This window comes from Malaclemys terrapin, chromosome 2 (assembly GCF_027887155.1).
Source record: "Malaclemys terrapin pileata isolate rMalTer1 chromosome 2, rMalTer1.hap1, whole genome shotgun sequence".
NCBI lineage: Eukaryota > Metazoa > Chordata > Testudines > Emydidae > Malaclemys > Malaclemys terrapin.
The window spans coordinates 228,638,495-228,653,094 of NC_071506.1; the positions used below are offsets into that span (position 1 = coordinate 228,638,495).

Below are 14,600 nucleotides of genomic sequence, written 5' to 3' on the forward strand. Positions count from 1 at the left end.
GCCATGGAAGATACTGATGGGGAGGCTGCCGCAGTCTCTCTTTATCCTTTGTTCAACAAGAGTCATTGGAGAAGGGGAACTGGACCCAGGGTGTCCCATCTCCACAGGTAGTGGGTGGAGCCCCCCTGAAGACCAATGTTCAAATCCTCAAAAGATCCCGATAGATGCTTTTTCGACACTTGTGCACCTCATAAAGCCTCCAAAGAATACAGCTAGGAGAAAACACAAGGAAAACTGCTCTTGAGAAGACAAGTATAGAATAGCAAGAAGTGATGGAGGTCAGGTCCTGGGTGCATTAGCAAAGTTGCTTGGGAAATCTGTATAATACCTGGCTCTAATAAATTTTTCACTTTCACAACCATTAAATCTTTTCATAACTATTAAGAAAAAAATTAAGAAACACCAATATGAAAAGTGCAACATTACCACATTATTGTAATCTGAAGGATCGTATGTTTTCTCCTTAAAAACTTTACAGCTTTCTATAAATTCTTCATTCATCCTGTAGATTTGTTCACTCAAAGTTTTCCCCTTGACTCCACCGAACTCCAGCTTTTCCAGCTTTTGAAATTCCAACATGATAACAAAGATATCCTAAATCATTGAAAAACATAATTAACTATGTGCCTTAACACAAAACAATGGAAACCATCATATTTGAGACATTGTTGCCTGGTTTGACTCATTTTGGCCAAACCAACAAACAAAAACAAAAATGGAGTTAAAATCTGCACAGCTTTGAGTAACCAGGATGTAAAAAAGAAAGGTCCAGATTCTCCAACTGACTGCATGTAGACACAGGGTTCATCTACGCAGAGGGTCACTCACAGGATTACAACCCAAGTGGAAACAAAATTAAAATTATCCAATCCAAATACATAACTGTAAAATTTGTTTTAATTTCATCAGCATCCAGGTAGAAAGAATTAGTGGAATATAAACAAACACTTTCATGTATAATGTGTTGATTTCTTGTCATTATGCGCAACAAAATGTTAACATGAAAGTTAAACATAAATTTTATTCAGAGAAGTAAGGCTGAACCTAGTGTCATCTTCTTTGTAGTCTGTGCCAAATTAAATTTAATTTCTATGTTCTCCAATTTCACATGAAGGAAATAAGTGTCTTGTATCCCAGAGAGATTATGGGAACCGTTTGATAATGTATTTAGAAATGCATACTGTGATGGGTTCTGTCACAGAGACCCCCTTGGGACTGTCACTGATGTGCTGAAACTACCTCTGAGCCCGTTTTCTCTGATGGCTTGGGACTCCAGACATAGAAATAGTGCATGCAAACAAATAGGATGAACACACTCGGTAGATCATATGCTTTGTAATGCTACCTTACAAGAGACCTTTTGCATGAAGCATATTCCAGTTACAGCATATCCACACTTATATTTCCATAAAACATATGGAGTGCAACGTCACACTCTCCTCCTGAACTTACTGCCAGAGTCTTGGACACTGTCCATGGCAGAGGCAGTACATGTAAAATCCCTGTTTGTCTCTGGTTACACACCTTCCCAGTACCCTTACTTTTCTGTCCCTATTCCCTTCCGGGCTCAGAGGTAGTTTCAGCACATCAGGTGACAGTCCCAAGGGGGTCTCTGTGACCGAACCCGTCACACAAACTTCCAACTCTTTTCAGGAAGAAAAGAAAACAAGTTTGTCCGGCTATCTGAAAGGAGGACAGGAGACACTTGATATGGATTTAATCAGGCCACAACTTTATTATTAGAGGTGTCTGGGACTATCTGGCAGATAAAAGTGTACAGTGCAGCAGGCAACTCCATGTTCATTCAAACAACTACCCAGGACTTCCACCAGCCCCCTTCATTTTCCATCCAGGTCCCCCAGACAACCCATGGCTTGGACTTTACCATTAATACCCCCCCCCCTCGTAGGGGGGTTAAGGTGGGCTATAAGATAGAGGGCTTGGCTCCCTGCCATACCAATCACAGGAGCCCCGAACCTCACCTCCACCCAGGTTCCATTCCTTTAATCAGCACCTCCTTTTTAAGTCCTTTACCAGGCCATTTATCTGGTCACTGGATGCCTTCCCAATGGAGTACCTCCACTGGACATCCGCCCACACTTCCCACTGTGGGGAAGGCAGAAAAAATCCACTCCACCTAAGCCAATCTGGTGGTGAGAAAAATTCCTTCCGAGGCACTCTAAAAGAAGTGACTAGCGCAATGCCAACTGCAGGTCCTGACCAAACCTGATATTCGTCACCTCAAGGGGAGGGAGGAAGGGTGGGTGCTGCCTTGCCTGCTGCCTGGAGAAAGGGCTTCTAATGCCTGGGCTTTCCCTTTTAAACTTTTTGCTCTACGTTCCCAGGGGATGAGTCAGTGTGGCCAAGCTGACCCCACCCACCTTTTTGCTGCAATTTCTGAATTCCCCACCACCACCACCACTCAAAGCATTGCTACCTTCCTCCAGCAAGCCTGGACAATGTCCCCCAACTTCAGATGTGGTGCAGGCATTCTCAGATAATCTACACTGCTTGAAAAATGGATAAATATAATTGCAAATTGTAAATAATACCTCAATTTTCACTAAGCGGTTGAGAAATAGGTCAAATCTGGCAAACACCATATTAGATTGGAAATCCCACGGTTTAAATTCCTTGCCATTGGTGAAATAACTTGCCAACTTTTCTCTGTGGCTAAAGAAGAAATTCTTAAAGCTCCTTAAGGTATTTACAGCTATTTGCACATGTTCCAATGTTTCTTCAATTTCTCCTTTCAAAAGATCTTCTGGTGAGAGGTATGATCTAGCCTAGAATTTAAAAAAAAAAAAAAAAAAAAAGATGATAGGGGAAGACCAAAAAAGTCACTGCTTATCATAGCTAGCCATGACTTCAGTCAAAAAGACACTTCTTACTCTCTATGCAAGTTCTAATAATATTTAAATTAATTTTAATATTTATATATTAATATATTAATAATTTAAAATTGTTAGGCCTAAAAATTCTAGCTTGTCAATTTTCCCAAGTTACATTTCAGATGATTTAAACAAAAACGTGTTTAAAAAAAATCAATATTTGCTGCAGCATATCATGTCCTCAAAATGTCAAATTTGTCACATAACCCATGGAATCAAGCCAGCCCTGGCGTGCTATCTTTGTACACAGTGACAGTGCAGTGGTTTGTTCAGAGTGGGCAAAAAAACACAAACAAAAACAGATCAGCAACACTTGGAAAAATATTACTTAATATTAGAGACAGATTTCTCTGTTTATTGATAAATTCCTATCTTAGCTCTCTAATCTTTATTACACACACAGTTAGAACTGCCAGCCTCAGACTGGTATGACTTATTTTATACATTACTGGAGCTTTTTTTTTATTTTAATTTTTAAAGAGGGCTCATTCATGGACTCTTTAGCTATTCAAAATGAAAACCAGAAATAGCTATGTCACAGTAATTGTTTTATTATAGGCAGAGCTGGCAGCCTATAAGGTGCCACAGGACTCTTTGTCGCTTTTTACAGATCCAGACTAACATGGCTACCCCTATGATACTTGACACCTATAATAATGTTGCCCAACACTTCCCATTATTAGACTCTGCTACTTATAACTTTACAAAACTTTAATTGTTCAAGATGAAGCTTTCCATATAGGCTAAGACTGAATGTTTATTCATTTATTCAAGTTCTGCAAAAAATGGTTCTGTCATTTCTAAATGTGAAATAAAGACATTGTTTTGTTCAAGTTAAAAAATTCTTACAAGTGTTTCATTGAGATGCTCTAGCACTTCTGTTCTTTATAGCAGGGACCAAAAATTTGGCAACGGATGTCACCAAATTGTCTTTTGTTTTCTCACTGAAAATGCAGCCAAATCTGACCAAATTATAAACCTTGGGAAATTGCCATTTGCACATGCTCAATAGAGCCTTGTTAGAGGGTAGAAGCAAAATTCTCTCAACCTTTCACCTTTGGAGAAGGAGGAAGTATCCTGACTCAAATGCAGACGGGTTAGAAGCAGAGCAGCAGGAGCAGGAAAAGGGATAAGAGAAGGGAGAACAGGAATAGGCTGGGGGGACAGGAGCAGAGAGAGAAAGGGACAGGCTGGGCGTGGCGGGAGCAAAAGGGTCTAACCACTAGAGAACACTCCCTCAAGTCTAAATTGAACCCAGAACTCCTCCATCCCAAAGTTCTAACTGTGCACTAAATAGTTAATAATCATGTAATTAAAGGGTGTATCATAACACAAACACACAAAGGTTGCACAAGCAATCTTAATTCTGATATTTCCTAACTTTTGAATACTTGACTTTGCAATCTTCACATTCTAACATTGTTTTTGGAATAATTTTGCATATAGACTCTGGATAGAATTACCGAGGTTTCAAGATATTAGTTTTCTAGCTATAGATATTTTTAAATAAGTAGTAAAGTAAATCATGTAATTAACTATAGTTGAATTTTTCTTTAACAGGAAAAACTGCAAAGCAAAAAACTTTCTTTGTGAAGTAGAAAGCAATTTCCAACGAATCTAAGAAATAATTTAACAAAATTGTAGCCTAACGCAAAGGTTGCTTATCTATTTTGCTCATTACAACAGTGACCTGGACTAAGCCTTTACCAGTGGGATCTCGATTACATTTAAAGTTATTCTCAAAATTCTCCAATGAAATGAATCAGAGTTTTGTCTGAGTATTAAATATGAGATTAGGCTCTTTTTTTACAAATTTACTATTTTTTTTTCAACAAAGCAAAGCTAAGTTTAACTCTTATTGACAGCATTCCTGTATATAACTATTTATCCTCATTGTCTATTTTCATATTAAGTACTTTGCTCTAGTGAACCATTCAGTACAACCAATTTAATCAAGGCTTCACTAGACAGATAACCTCAAGAGAATAAATATATTTGCTATTACATGACTGTGTATGGTTACATTCAAAGCCCCTGAAAAAGTATTTAATTATTAGCATTACTCTACTAAAACTGGTATCATACAAATAATTAATAACACAGTAAATATATTATTACTGACTCCTTTAATGACTAAAGTAGTGCATGAAATAACTAGATAAAAACATTTTAAATACAGAGATAGAAGCCCATTTTGACTTTCAGTTGACTTGAGTAATATAAAATCAGTGCATGGTAAAAATATCTACTTTTGGTGTAAGCAAATATACTGTTAAAATAAATAAACAACAATAATAAATAATAATTTGTACTTCAATAGCTCCTTCCATCAGATTATGTCAAAGTGCTTCACAAGCATTAATGAATTAAGTCTCAACATACCTGTGAGATATGAAAGTATTAGTATCTCTGTTTTACAGATAATAAAACTGAAGCAGAGAGTGGTCAATGAAGCAGCGCAACATCACAAATTGAGTCTGTGACAGAGTTTGGAAATAATCCTGATATCTGGACACCCAGGCCTGTATTATAAAAAACTAGATGGGACTGCTATAGAACAGTACCAGGAGACAGAGTGGTCTCACAGTTAGACAACAGACTGGGTTCTACTGTCAAAAAGCAATTCGATACCTACACAGATCCACAGACCTACCACTGAACCATAAGTTTCAGTACCACTTTGGGCACTCAGTTTCCACAACAGTAAAATGGGGATCACAACAATAACTGGGGTGTTGTGAAAATGAACCAACACCCTTGGATGAAAATTCTCTGTCTATATACAAGAGTAAAGCATTATTGTTTTTGCCTGGTCAGGCTTATTCAAATTTGATGCAAACTTGTAATTAATGGTTGTTACATCAGATCTAAGAACTGAATTTATTAAATTAGTATACTTCAAATGAGAAATTACTTACACAACAGACTGGGAAAATCCCAGCTCTGCTGCCATCTCGCTTTTATTTTTCCTCACTCCCTCACCACTCCTCTCTCACAAATAGATAAAGCATTATACTCCCACCCCCAGTTATTTTTCATCTTTAACTCCAACACTCTCCATGCCTTACTTTGCAGCCAACATAGAAGTGGCCATATATTCTTTGAGGTTTCCTTTCAAGTCAGTCAGCATCACTTCTAACTGGTTCTAAGTGTTGCTGCACATTCTGTCAGAGATCAGAATTAAGAAGTGAAACAGAATCGTACCTACATCATTAACACTAGGCTACTAACAGTTTCCCTTTTTAAATAGAATCTGTCTTCTGTGTTTGGAGCATTCATAGATACTGTGGTTTCTGTGGCCTCTGCTTTTAGCATATGTTTTTTTATTTTAAAAACCATGTTGGTAGCAATAGTAAGACTATATTAATTACTCTGTAAATACAAAATAAAAAAGGCAGAATGTAGTAATAGACACTACAGGAAATCTAGAGCACTCAGGAAAGCTTCAATGGAAACATGAACATTCAAACTTTGTAACTCAACCTTCCAGAATCCAGCATAAACATAGTAGCAGGGAAGGAGATGGCATGGAAAAATGAAGGCATGACAAAATGGGAACAGGCCACTGAAAATCTATTCTATAAATAAAAATAGACAGGGAAGGCTCAGTTGCATAGTGTTGTTTAATGTGGGAGACAAAGTAGATTTCTGGAACCCAATTCTCCTCCCAAGGCTTGGCTACATGAGTGCATACTGGCACAGCAGCCACTGTTGTTACCCTCTGTCACGCTGGTACCACATCTTGCATTCACAAAAATAACTATATATTTTCTTCTGGGGCACAGGTGCTCACACCAGTTTTTTTCTGAGAAAAGCTAAGCACCACTGCAATTCTACTGTAAACATGAAATGCAAATATTACACCAGCAACAGTACATTTGGTCCTCCCAGACTGTCTCCTAGTGGTCCTGCTCCCTGTTCTGACAAGTCTCTGTCTTTGTGGCATAAATCAGGAGTAATGTCTAGTGTGAAAGGAGAATCAGTTTCTTCATCTCTCATTCCCTGGCCAGCAGGAGATTAGAATGCTGTGGCAGCTGTGCACTCATGCTCGGAAGTAGTCTAGGGAGTGTCAGTTTCTCTTATGCTCCTCAAAAGGTGACTTTTTTTGGCCAATTAACAAATGCAATTGACTGTTTTTGAAAGAAGTCCTGTATTTGCTTGGCCAGAAGAACAGTGTCCACAACACTGGACCTCAAGAAATGGCTATATTTAAAAGATACCACTATGAACACATGTCTTAGCGCCACTCAGATATGTTGGGCTAGGAAAGATGTTTGGATGGAAAAAGTGGGAAAGGATCAGGATGTGTTACATTAGTGGGACTTTCCCTGCTAAATAGGGAGGGTTTATTGATTGTGGGAGTATAGAAAATGCAGCATTTCAAAGTCACTCACTGACAATTTGCTTACCAATGCCATATTTTCTTGATTTGAATAGCTCTTATCACAAGTTTGCAATTTGATAAAGCAAATAGTTTTCATTATACCTGCTAAGAAAAGAGACATTAGACCTGCCTCGCAACAGAAGAAACAACTTACCGAGCGCTGCATGATTTTTGAAGAATACATTTTCTTCTTTATGCAAAGAGATTATTGCATTTTTTAACAAAGAACTTGTGAAATGGCAGCACTGATAGTTCTAATCATTTGGCTGTGCTGCAGGTTTAGTAGTAAAATGGTAATTTGAGATTTCTGCAGAAACATGATTAATGTTCTAATTATGCTATTTATTAGAAAAACTAACTAACACAGGCTAAATTCATATTCTTTTGTTATTAGCATACCATTTATTGACTGGCCCTTATTTACTAGGTACATATAGTTTATGATTTATATTTTCAGCTACCTGGTCAATGAACAGATTGCAGAACTCTTGCAGTAGAACTATTATTCGTGCCGGCACACTGTAAAACTGGGAGTGACTCCAGATCAGGCAGATGGTGTGAAACAAAGGGGGAATTAAAGCATGGATCTTGGGGAATTCTGTCTCCTGAAGAAACTGAATGGGTCTTCTCAGTGGTCTCAGGTACAGTTCAATATCTTGGGCTTCCATAAGTGCTGTAAAAAGAAAAAAAGAAAATGATAAAACCTCAGATATGATTGTTTCTAAATCAGCTTGTTTACATTGAGGAATGAAAAATTATTCTAGTCTAAAAGGAATATATTTTCAATGCAATAACTGTAAAAATTAGAAGGCTTATCAGTGTCAATGGCGGAGAGTGTAACTTTGTAAATTTAATCAATTTTATTTTTTCCCCACAGATATAAAGTGACAACAGTCTTTATCCAGGGAGAAATATATGTAGGTTTCTGGGGCATGAGACAGTATTGTGGTGAAGGCACAGAAGCTCAACCACACAGCACAAGACTCAGACAACTCCCCATTCACCAGTTCTACTTCTGGGAGTTAGGGATCTGTGCATCACAACTCTTTCTTTTCTGTCTGTTTGTTCCCCCGCCTCAGCCAACCAGCTTGGAGTGATGCAGAAGTTACTGCAGACCTACATTTTAAGTAATAGGCATGTGCAATTCCAACAAGAGGGACAAGTCAGAGGCCTGTAGTCTTTTTTAAAAACTGTGTTTGTTGGAGAAGTGGCATATTTCCAAACCATGCTCACTGGCAAAGAGCAGTGTGTTTGTGTGTTCCTGTCTCTATCAGCAAAGTCAGACAGTCAAGAAAGAAGTCTCCCTTCCTATCCCCTTTGCATTAGGATATCAAGGGACACAACATGCCATGCCAACATCATTCCCATGAGCCCAACTGGCAGGATCTGTGACTATCTTTGAAAAGGGAGCAAGCTTTGGCAGTCCCATAAGCAGTCCTTTAACATAGGGAAAGGCCTCTGTGACCTTGTACTCCAGAGGTTTGTAAATCCTCAATGGGATAACAACTACTGAGGATATTTTCACCAGAGGAGAGCCCATTGTGTGACACATTATGTGATGGAGTAGGAACTGCTCTGTAATAATGTATGAATACTGAATGTTGACCTAGTTATTGGAATGGTGTATGAATATATTGGGTTAATATAACAAGGAGCTGTGAGGTAACTTAAGCCACTTCATCTCAAATGTCTGAAGGATGTTTTGAGACAATGCCATGATAGGAAAAGGCCTGCACACACCAAAGACCAAAAGGACTACAGCAGTTTACAAAAGGGACTCTTAAAAGATGGGAGAAGTGTTCGGGGGAGCCAGCCTAAGGATGCCATGTTGACACTTCACGCTCGAAGTGTAAATTCCAGCATGAGGAGACGTACCCACACTAGCTCTGATAGAGCCAGTCCACAAAGGAGTGTAGCCGCCCCAAATACATACCCACCCAAGATACTATAATGTACTCAGGGCAGCTAGAGTACATCCCATCACTCATGCTGACACAGCTACACTCTATTTTCACTGTGCTAGATCAACAAAGCTAGTGGGGATACATCTCCTCAAGCTGGAATTTACACCTTCAACTGGAAGAGTAGATATACCCTGCATTCTGCTCAGGATTCTGAAGAGGTTAGGCCTGCCTAAGTGACCACCAGGGGCTCGAAAGACTTCATGTAAGATAGACGTGCATGTGGACTGTTGGTGGTTTTAAAATAGTTTCTCTGACACTTTGTTCCAACTGTTAAAATAAATACTGTAGGAGGGCTGTCACACTACATTCACCACTGGTCACAGATGCCCGAAGGGAAGAACCACATGTGCCAGAACTCAGTTCTGGGTAAGTGCCACAGGCGCCGACTTTCCAATGTGCCAGGTGGTGCTCGACCCCTGGCTCTGCCCCAGGTCCTGCCCCCACTCTACCCCCACCCCGCCTCTTCCTGCCCCACCGCCTCTTCCCACCCCATTCAAGCACTATGTCCTTGCTCCTCCCCATTTCCCCCAGAGCCTCCTGCACAGGAGGCACTAGGGAAGGAAGGCGAGGCTGATAGAGAGCTGCCAGTGGGTGCTTAGCACCCACCATTTTTTCCTCATGAGTGCTCCAGCCCTGGAACACCCATGGAATTGGTGCCTATGGTAAGTGCTATTGTTACAGAGTCATAAAAAGTAAAGAGGAACAAACCTAGCACTGTCACACAACATCTCCATGTTAGTAGCGAAAAGGGAAGCTAAAGTAGATAAAAATGCAAAATTGGAGCTCAAGTTCTTCTTGTAACAAAGTGAAAGACAAAGACAAATACAGCCCAAAGGAGTGGTCCTCCAATGGGGTCCTCTTCCAGGCCAGAGGTCACAAACGTTAGCTCAGGATGCTGCACCTCAATACTGAGGGAATCTCAGCAGCCAAGAAGGACATCTTCCTTCAGTCAGCCCTGGAACATGAAGCACGTTACCTTGCTTCAGGGAACACACTACCATTGACACTCAACTATCAATTCCTAGCTTTGCAGTTGTGTCTCAGCTTCATCATAGGCAATACAGGATGGCATCCTACATCAGAGAAGGTATTCCAGCAACTCCTGTCTCATCAGGTACAAATGATGTCATAGGAAGTCAGGCTATAAAAATGAAGGACCTACTCTTCTTATTTTTCTTTGATTTGCATCTGTCAGCTCAACAGCAATGATGGGGCCAACTGAAGTCTATCAACCACTTTCTATCTGGTACAAGCTACACAGCTTTGTTCTTCTTTAAACTTTTTTGTTTTGTCATTCTCAACTGTGTCGTCTATCCAACACATCCTTGATCTTCCTCGATTTCTAGTTCCTTGCACTCTGGTATGTATCGCCATGTATGATATCCTTTCCAGGTGCTCTCTTTATATATGTCCAAACCGTCACAGCAGTCTTTCTTGAATCTTCTGTAACAGCGTTATTTCTTGCCCCGGCTATTTTCTTATCTCTTCATTTTTTATCTTCTGTGGTCTTGAAACTCTCAGTATTCCCCTCAGCCAATTCATGTCTGCAGTCAAAACTTTTCATTCTTAGGCCTTCCTAATGCTCCAGCATGCCTCTCTGTACAGCAGTATAAGCATGACAGTTATCTCATATACGCTGATTTTTGTTTTTATAAGAATGTCTTTAGCCTTCCAGATCTTGCAGTCTTCTGAATGCAGTAGCATCTGGTCCAATTCTTTTTATGTCATCTTCACAATTCCCATTCTTCTATACTCCAAGGTACACAAGTTTTTCCATTTTGTTCTAGTTCATTGTCTCCGAGTTTGATCTTTACCTCTTCTCATGTGTTCCATTTGCCATAATTTTTGTCTTCTTCATGCTGACCTTCAATCCAAATTTTCTGCTTTCCCAGTTGACAGTTATATGTCTGTAAACACTCCTTGGCCAACGTGGTCAGGTCAATATTGTCTGCAAATCTAAGGTTTTGCGGGGTCCTAACACATAACATGATTCCTCCCATTTCATCTCTCAGTGCTACAGGCGTTATTGCTTCTAGTACCAAGTTGAACAAATTTGGCAACAGGGTCCACCTTTGTCCACTCCTACAGTCATCCTGAACCATTCCGTCAGCTTCTTGTCTATTCTTACCACACTCATTGACTTGCTGTATATGTTTTCTATCCACTTGATTAATTTGTTAGGCATGCCATACATTCTCATAACTTGCCACATCCCTTTCTATGAAATGCCATCAAAAGCCTGATTGAAGTCTATAAAATTGTTGTAACCCTTTTGATAATGTTCTATAAACTTCTCTGATATCTGCCTGATCACAAATAACTGATCTATTGTACTTTGTCCTAGTCTAAATCTGGCCTGTTCCTGGGCAAGTGCTGCTTCCACAGACCTCTTCATTCGCCTCTGCAAAGTGTTGCTGAATGCTTTTACCAACACACATAATAAGCTGATTCATCTGAGTTCTTGCACTCACTCTTCTCTCCTTTTTCATAGATCGGTATGATCACTTTCTTGCCTTCAGTAAGATTTACAAATGAGCAAGCACTGAGTGAATAACTTCTTCATCACCTTTATATGTTTTCCTCGCCTGCTTACCTCAGCTCTGTGAATTTGTCGTCACCTCCTGACACGTATTTCTTTTTCAAACTTTCTATCAAGATATTGACTTCTTCTAAGAATTATGGCATTTACTCTCCCTCATTTGTGCTAAGAAGCTTCTCCAGGACCATTTCATCTACGGTGTTTGGTACACTGGATAGCTCTTCAAAATACTATTTCCAGCGCTTACTGTTTGCTTGTTCTTCTATTATTTGTCCACACTTGTCTTTCACCAACATCATTTTGTCAACATCTACAGACCCCCATTTGCCAATAGGCCAACTTCTGTCTTGCGCTTCTTCTCAAGACCTTCAGTCTAATGTGGTGATTTTAACTCACATCATTCCCTCTTGGGATACTTTGATGATGTGGACAGAGTAAGGCTAGAGGAGTGGGCATCAATAGTTGACCGGCATCTTCTATACAATCCTAAACAGCCACCCACTTTCCAAAGCTAGAGATGGACCTCAGATTCTTCTCCTGACCTCACCTTTTCTACAACTGAACACAGAGCATGAAGTGCTTGATATGTTTTCCTGATCCCAGCACTAGCCATGCTTGATTGCAATGGGCATGCAAATTCCAACTACAAGCAACCTCCAAAAATCTTGGTGGAATTTCTGAAAAGCAAGGTGGGATCTGTTCCAATCTGAGTTTGAATCTTATGTGGGTAAAGACTCAGAATCAGATATGCCAGACAACATCAGTGCCATCTATCAAGCTTTCTGTGATAAAATTCTGGATGATACAAACAAATCTATACCTCTGGGATTTCATCAACAATTCATTCCTGGCTGGTCATCTCATGCAACCAGACTCCTATCAGGAATTTAAATCCGCCAAGAATGAACAGGAGGTATTTGATAAAAATAGAGACTTTTTCACCTTCAAGATCAAACCAGGCAAGAATGACAGAAAGAAATTATTTATAAATTGAATTTCTTACATTTCTAGTCACAAAGTCTGGCAAACTGTTAAGAGGCTGAGCTGAGATTCTAGTCTGGGCAAGAGGAAATACCAAATCACAGCAAACCCGTCGCATCCCAGCTGGTGGCCAATGGCTGTGCTCCTAATTGAGACGAAGCTTTCAGCCATACAGTTAACATGGTGGTTGGTGAGAGATAGAGACTCAGGATGTAGACATGAGTCTGATGATTCCTTTCACTGATCAAGAGCTTGACCAAGTAATACATCAACTGCAGCCTAACAAGGCTCCTGGTCTATATAATATCCATAGCAAATTTGTTGCTCATTTTGGACCAATCACTAAAAGGAGAGGTTACTTACATTTGTAGCAGGGCTTCTTCTCCACCTTGGTGGGTCCTGTGCTTCCCTATTAGTGGTGGGTCAGGATAGCGTCTTGTCTCTCAGAATTTCCACCCTCTGTTTATAGTGGGCGGAGAAATTCTGTCTCCAAGTGGCCTTCCCATTTCTGGGCCTGCTAGACCCTCACTGCTTCACTAGGGCTTCTGGCCTCCTTGGTGGACATCCAGTGAGTGGAAAAAGGGCGGGGGGCAGTCCTGCCCTCTACTCCAGGCCCCAACTCAGGGACCCTACAAGTAGCAGCCTCACACTGCCAGTTCCCAGGAAAGCTGCTAGCTTCCCTGGGTTACTTCCCCGCACCCCTTGGCTTATTGTCCCCACTTTGCTTGGGTGGGGTTCCTCCTGACCCTCCTGCCGGTGGAGGGAGAGCCCCTAGTCTTTGGTGAAGCCCTTCCAGGTGTGGCAGCACCACACCAAACACACGGCTCAGGCTCTCCCCTTCTGGCAGGGTCCTTTTCTTCACATCTTTGGACCTGGAAGGGTCCTTAGCTCCTGTTTTGGGTAGGATTTCTCCTGAATCTCTACAACTGTAGGGTTCTCCCCTGATCCTTGTCAGCTTCCACACTGCTCAGCTCTCCAACAGTTTGCCTCCACTCTCACAACACCTATCACCCACACTGACTGGGGGAGGGGGGAGAGGAGGAAAGGCTTTTAACTCATTCCAGCAGGTTCTTAATTGGCTGCAGGTGTCCTAATTAACCTGGAGTAACCCCTGCTCAGTTACCAGGGGAAGAGGGACCTGCTTATCCTGAGGCTAATGTACCTTCCTTCCTGCACTCTTCTGTAGCCATCTGGCCTGACCCTGTCATACATTGTTGAGTAATTGGAGTTCTTCAGGATGTTTTATCACTATAGGTGCTCCACATGAGGACATGCACACTCCTGTGCACACACAACCTGAGATTTTTTCTGCTAATCATGCCCATGGGTCCAAGCCTGCTCCATATGCCTGCTTGTGCTCCAATACAAGGGCATCTAGTGAGGAGCAGACCCGCACCACTCCTGTTCCTTCTCAGACTCAGAACATGGTAAAACTTCAAAATAAAGGGGAAAGGAAAGCAAATAGTGGAGCACCCGTAGGGACAAAACATCTTGAGGAACTTCAGTTACAGTGCAAGTTAAGTAACCAGTCCTTTGAGTTATTGCTCCAATGGGCACTCCACATGAGGAGATTCCTAAGCAGTTCCTTAAAGTGGAGGAGGGTGCTGAGGAAGTGGATCCAGTACAGAGTTTAGAACAGTTTCAAAGACTGCCAAGTATCAGGCGGGTAGCCATGTTAGTCTGTATCCACAAAAACAACTAGGAGTCCGGTGGCACCTTAAAGACTAACAGATTTATTTGGCATAAGCTTTTGTGGTAAAAAAAACCCACTTCTTCTGATGCATGGAGTGAAAATTATAGATGCAGGCATAAATATACTGACACATGAAGAGAAAGGAGTT

At 40.8% G+C, this 14,600-nt stretch overlaps 1 protein-coding gene across 1 annotated transcript in view; it reads right to left on the reverse strand.

Moving 5' to 3' along the window:
- LOC128831325 (dynein axonemal heavy chain 11-like) overlaps positions 1–14,600 on the reverse strand; it is a 41,586-nt gene that overhangs the window by 20,863 nt on the left and 6,123 nt on the right. Inside the window, exons 2-4 of the mRNA XM_054017636.1 lie at positions 7,737–7,948; positions 2,553–2,786; positions 427–594 (exon numbers count right to left, since the gene is read on the reverse strand). Coding sequence (XP_053873611.1) covers positions 427–594; positions 2,553–2,786; positions 7,737–7,948 — 614 coding nt within the window. The remainder of the gene's footprint in view (positions 1–426; positions 595–2,552; positions 2,787–7,736; positions 7,949–14,600) is intronic.